Raw genomic sequence first — 6,344 nt, 5'->3', positions numbered from 1 at the left:
GAAAGTTGACAGAACTAGAGAGGTGTTTGTCAGACCATGAGACAGCCCATCTGAGGTGAAAGATTACAGAACTAGAGAGGTGTTTGTCAGACCATGAGACAGCCCATCTGAGGTGAAAGGTGACAGAACTAGAGAGGTGTTTATCAGACCAGGAGACATCCTATCTGAGGTGAAAGGTGACAGAACTAGAGAGGTGTGTCAGACCAGGAGACAGCCCATCTGAGGTGAAAGGTGACAGAACTAGAGAGGTGTTTGTCAGACCAGGAGACAGCCCATCTGAGGTGAAAGGTGACAGAACTAGAGAGGTGTTTGTCAGACCATGAGACAGCCCATCTGAGGTGAAAGGTTACAGAACTAGAGAGGTGTTTGTCAGACCAGGAGACAGCCCATCTGAGGTGAAAGGTGACAGAGTGGTGTTTATCAGACCACGAGACAGCCCATCTGAGATGAAAGGTGACAGAGTGGTGTTTGTCAGACCAGGAGACAGCCCATCTGAGGTGAAAGGTGACAGAACTAGAGAGGTGTTTGTCAGACCATGAGACAGCCCATCTGAGGTGAAAGGTGACAGAACTAGAGAGGTGTTTGTCAGACCATGAGACAGCCCATCTGAGGTGAAAGGTGACAGAACTAGAGAGGTGTTTGTCAGACCATGAGACAGCCCATCTGAGGTGAAAGGTGACAGAACTAGAGAGGTGTTTGTCAGACCAGGAGACAGCCCATCTGAGGTGAAAGAACTAGAGAGGTGTTTGACAGACCATGAGACAGCCCATCTGAGGTGAAAGGTGACAGAACTAGAGAGGTGTTTGTCAGACCAGGAGACAGCCTATCTGAGGTGAAAGGTGACAGAACTAGAGAGGTGTTTGTCAGACCAGGAGACAGCCCATCTGAGGTGAAAGGTGACAGAACTAGAGAGGTGTTTGTCAGACCAGGAGACAGCCCATCTGAGGTGAAAGGTGACAGAACTAGAGAGGTGTTTGTCAGACCAGGAGACAGCCCATCTGAGGTGAAAGGTGACAGAGAGGTGTTTGTCAGACCAGGAGACAGCCCATCTGAGGTGAAAGGTGACAGAGAGGTGTTTGTCAGACCAGGAGACAGCCCATCTGAGGTGAAAGGTGACAGAACTAGACAGGTGTTTGTCAGACCAGGAGACAGCCCATCTGAGGTGAAAGGTGTTTGTCAGACCAGGAGACAGCCCATCTGAGGTGAAAGGTGACAGAGAGGTGTTTGTCAGACCAGGAGACAGCCCATCTGAGGTGAAAGGTAACAGAGAGGTGTTTGTCAGACCAGGAGACAGCCCATCTGAGGTGAAAGGTGACAGAGAGGTGTTTGACAGACCAGGAGACAGCCCATCTGAGGTGAAAGGTGACAGAGAGGTGTTTGACAGACCAGGAGACAGCCCATCTGAGATGAAAGGTGACAGAGAGGTGTTTGTCAGACCAGGAGACAGCCCATCTGAGGTGAAAGGTGACAGAGAGGTGTTTGACAGACCAGGAGATAGCCCATCTGAGATGAAAGGTGACAGAGAGGTGTTTGTCAGACCAGGAGACAGCCCATCTGAGGTGAAAGGTGACAGAGAGGTGTTTGACAGACCAGGAGACAGCCCCGAACATCAGTCTTCTCACGACAAAACGCTGTAGTGTCTGAACAGTTTGTCCTAGAATCTATTATCACCCGTCTGTGGAAAGATGAGACTCTCATGAACATGAACATGAACATTTCGCCCAAATGAAGGTAGCCCGGTACAAGTTTACAAAATGAATGGAAGTACTCTAGTGCCGAATTAAAGGGTTTAAATATGTTTACATTTTTGTTTAAAATAAATCCCTGATCTTTATTATAACTCTCAGATACAGGACTGACACTTCAAAACAAACTTGTTGTAGAATTTTATTTTGACTAACAGTTTTGCCATTTCTGAATCTGTTATTCATCAACTAGGTTAATGATCCATGATATGACCTTCTTAAGACAATTCCATGTGCTCACTTAGAAGACCCTCCCCCCTATGGGTTTATTCATATTATAAATATATTTGGATTTATTTAACACTTTTTTTGGTTACTACATGATTCCATATGTCTTATTTAATCGTTTTGATGGCTTCACTATTATTCTACAATGTAGAAAATAGTTTTTGTTTAAATAAAGAAAAAAACCTTGAATGAGTAGGTGTGTCCAACCTTTTGACTTGTCCTGTACATTATCATGATGTATTCATAATATACTGTTACTTTTTGAGATTTTAAAACAGGCGCCTTCCCAACAAAACAAGGCCAACGTTGTCACGTTCTGACCTTAGTTCCTTTGTGATGTCATTATGGGGTATTGTGATGTCATTATCATGATGTATTAATATTCTGTTGTCACGTTCTGACCTTAGTTCCTTTGTGATGTCATTATGGGGTATTGTGATGTCATTATCATGATGTATTAATATTCTGTTGTCACGTTCTGACCTTAGTTCCTTTGTGATGTCATTGTTTAAGTAGGGTCAGGGGGCGTGAGTTGGGGTGGGAAGTCTATGTTAGTTTTTCTATGATTTGGTATGTCTGTGTTTTGGCCTGGTATGGTTCTCAATCAGAGGCAGCTGTCAATCGTTGTCCCTGATTGAGAACCATATTTAGGCAGCCTGTTTTTCACCCTTGAGTTGTGGGTTGATTATATGTTTTCTGTTGAGTGTTTGTATCTGCTCCAGACAGAACGGTTTCGTTTGTTTGTTTGTTTGTTTGCTTGTTCGTTCGTTCGTTCGTTCGTTCGTTCGTTCACGTTTTTTGTTCAGTGGTCTATGACTTTATTAAACATCTGGACACTTTGGTTCTCACCTTCTTCCATCGCCAACAGCCGTCACAAACGTTCCTTCAGTAAAGGAGCGCCAACCACGACTGATGGTTTGTGTGGTGGTTCAGTGACGGTAGGTTGGTTTGTAATTGTTCTCTCGTTAATGAATCACAGCAGGGAGCCACTCTGACATCTATTGATCTGGCCTGGAGCCTTATTCCTCATCCCTAAATGACACAGATCACCAGAGCCCAGTCCAGAATGGCACCCTATTCCCTATGTTCCGCACTACTTTTGACCAGGGCCCTATGGAGAATAGGGTTCCATAAATAGGGACTAGGGGGCCATTTGGGTCCAGCTCTGACTGGTTGAGGGGGTAATGGAGGATGAAGAAGCAATGACTAGTGTGTCAGGCCTGGGTAGGATCCGGCCGGCCGGGCCTCTCTGTATCCCCCGGGCCTCTCTGTATCCCCCTACCTTCCCCCAGCCCCCTACCTTCTCCCAGCCCCCTACCTTCCCCCAGCCCCCTACCTTCCCCCAGCCCCCCTACCTTCTCCCAGCCCCCTACCTTCCCCCAGCCCCCTACCTTCCCCCAGCCCCCTACCTTCCCCCAGCCCCCTACCTTCTCCCAGCCCCCTACCTTCCCCCAGCCCCCTACCTTCTCCCAGCCCCCTACCTTCCCCCAGCCCCCTACCTTCCCCAGCCCCCTACCTCCTCCCAGCCCCCCCCTTCCCCCCAACCCCCTACCTTCCCCTGCCCCCTACCTTCCCCCTGCCTCCCTACCCCCAGCCCCCTACCTTCCCCCCCTGCCCCCTGGCCCCTACCTTCCCCCTGCCCCCCCTACCTTCCCCCAGCCCCCTACCTTCCCCCAGCCCCTACATTCCCCAGCCCCCTACCTTCCCCCTGCCCCCTACATTCCCCAGCCCCTCAGCCCCCTTCCCCAGCCCCTACCTTCCCCAGCCCCCTACCTTCCCCCTGCCCCCATTCCCCCAGCCCCCCTTCCCCCGGCCCCCTACCTTCCCCCTGCCCCCCTACCTTCCCCCGGCCCCCTACATGCCCCCTACCTCCCCCTGCCCCCTACATTCCCTCAGCCCCCTACATTCCCTCAGCCCCCTACATTCCCCTTGCCCCCTACCTTCCCCGGACCCCTACATTCCCCCTGCCCCCTACATTCCCCCAGCCCCTCTACATTTCCACAGCCCCCTACATTCCCCCAGCCCCTCTACATTCCCCCAGCCCCTCTACATTCCCCCAGCCCCCTACATTCCCCAGCCCCTCTACATTCCCCCTGCCCCTCTACATTCCCCCAGCCCCCTACATTCCCCCAGCCCCTCTACATTCCCCCAGCCCCTCTACATTCCCCCAGCCCCCTACATTCCCCCAGCACCTCTACATCCCCCAGCCCCTCTACATTCCCTCGGCCCCCCCCTACCTTCCCCCAGCCCCTCTACATTCCCCCCAGCCCCTCTACCTTCAACCTGCCCCCTACATTCCCCCAGCCCCTCTACATTCCCCCAGCCCCTCTACCTTCAACCTGCCCCCTACATTCCCCCAGCCCCCTACATCCCCCCCCCCCTCTACATCCCCCAGCCCCCCCTACATCCCCCCTGCCCCCTACATCCCCCTGCCCCCTACATCCCCCTGCCCCCTACATCCCCTGCCCCCTACATCCCCCTGCCCCCTACATCCCCCCCCTACATCCCCCCCTCTACATTCCCCCAGCCCCTCTACCTTCAACCTGCCCTTCTACCTTAGTACATCTTTAGTGTTTCCCTGGTAAAGGTTTAGACTGCCCTTAGAGCATGGTGGCAGGACAGGGTTCACTCCTCTGCTCTGATGACCTTTTCTGTTAAATACTTAATCACTGACAACTGCTTCCATTAATTAGACATTTCCCACCAACTGCCTGGACCTACTGCTACCTCACACACACACACACACACACACACACACACACACACACACACACACACACACACACACACACACACACACACACACACACACACACACACACACACACACATACACACACACACACACACACACACACACAGAGAGAGAGAGACAAGAATGCAGGCAGGTACATACACTCACTCTCTTAACTCTTGATTGAAAGAGTATAATGTGAGGCATGTGTTCCTGTGTGATAGTGAGAGAAAAAGAGAGAGGGAGAGAGAGATGATTACACAGCAACAGCAGAATGGTTTGGTCATGATGCCTGGACCACCTGTAGGTTTCATCTATTGATTACTAACAACCCTGACAGTGAGCTGAGGTCCATGGAGACAGGAGGAGTATGGAGAGACATTAAAGCTTTATGGCTAGGGAAGAGAGAGAGGAGAGAGAGAGAGAGAGAGAGGGGCAGAGAGGAGAGAGAGAGAAAGAGAGGGAGAGAGAGACAGGGAGAGAGAGAGGGAGGAGAGAGAGAGAGGGAGAGAGAGAGAGAGGGAGAGAGAGAGGGAGAGAGAGAGAGAGAGAGGGAGAGAGAGACAGAGAGAAGAGAGAGAGAGAAATAAAGAGAGAAAGAGAGAGAGAGTAGAGAGAGGAGAGAGAGAGAAATAAAGAGCGAGAAAGAGAGAGAGTGAAAGAGGATAAGATTTGTGGGATAAGTAGATGACCAAAGGGAAGGATAGATAGTAGATGACCAAAGGGAAGGATAGATAGTAGATGACCAAAGGGGAGGATAGATAGTAGATGACCAAAGGGAAGGATAGATAGTAGATGACCAAAGGGAAGGATAGATAGTAGATGACCAATAGGGAAGGATAGATAGTAGATGACCAAAGGGGAGGATAGATAGTAGATGACCAAAGGGGAGGATAGATAGTAGATGACCAAAGGGAAGGATAGATAGTAGATGACCAAAGGGGAGGATAGATAGTAGATGACCAAAGGGGAGGATAGATAGTAGATGACCAAAGGGAAGGATAGATAGTAGATGACCAAAGGGAAGGATAGATAGTAGATAGTAGATGACCAAAGGGAAGGATAGATAGTAGATGACCAAAGGGGAGGATAGATAGTAGATGACCAAAGGGAAGGATAGATAGTAGATAGTAGATGACCAAAGGGAAGGATAGATAGTAGATGACCAATAGGGAAGGATAGATAGTAGATGACCAAAGGGGAGGATAGATAGTAGATGACCAAAGGGGAGGATAGATAGTAGATGACCAAAGGGAAGGATAGATAGTAGATAGTAGATGACCAAAGGGAAGGATAGATAGTAGATGACCAAAGGGAAGGATATATAGTAGATAGTAGATGACCAAAGGGAAGGATAGATAGTAGATGACCAAAGGGGAGGATAGATAGTAGATGACCAAAGGGAAGGATAGATAGTAGATAGTAGATGACCAAAGGGAAGGATAGATAGTAGATGACCAAAGGGAAGGATAGATAGTAGATGACCAAAGGGGAGGATAGATAGTAGATGACCAAAGGGGAGGATAGATAGTAGATGACCAAAGGGGAGGATATATAGTAGATGACCAAAGGGGAGGATATATAGTAGATGACCAAAGGGGAGGATAGATAGTAGATGACCAAAGGGGAGGATATAT

General features: G+C 49.6%; 1 protein-coding gene across 1 annotated transcript; it reads left to right on the top strand.

Annotated features, from left to right (window-relative positions):
- Positions 1–3,175: 3,175 nt before the first annotated feature.
- LOC135570207 (uncharacterized) lies at positions 3,176–4,558 on the top strand. Its single transcript, XM_065016322.1, has one exon. The coding sequence runs from the start codon at positions 3,176–3,178 to the stop codon at positions 4,556–4,558; it is 1,383 nt and encodes a 460-aa protein (XP_064872394.1).
- The last annotated feature ends 1,786 nt before the right edge of the window (positions 4,559–6,344 follow it).

The sequence above is a fragment of the Oncorhynchus nerka genome, unplaced genomic scaffold (assembly GCF_034236695.1).
Source record: "Oncorhynchus nerka isolate Pitt River unplaced genomic scaffold, Oner_Uvic_2.0 unplaced_scaffold_1028, whole genome shotgun sequence".
NCBI lineage: Eukaryota > Metazoa > Chordata > Actinopteri > Salmoniformes > Salmonidae > Oncorhynchus > Oncorhynchus nerka.
The sequence above is the reverse complement of the archived record's forward strand: the minus strand, read 5'-3'. Positions and strand labels throughout refer to the sequence as shown.

Bases quoted from the DNA above. Each gene is read 5' to 3' on its own strand.
- LOC135570207 (XM_065016322.1), top strand. From the start codon at position 3,176: ATGACTAGTGTGTCAGGCCTGGGTAGGATCCGGCCGGCCGGGCCTCTC.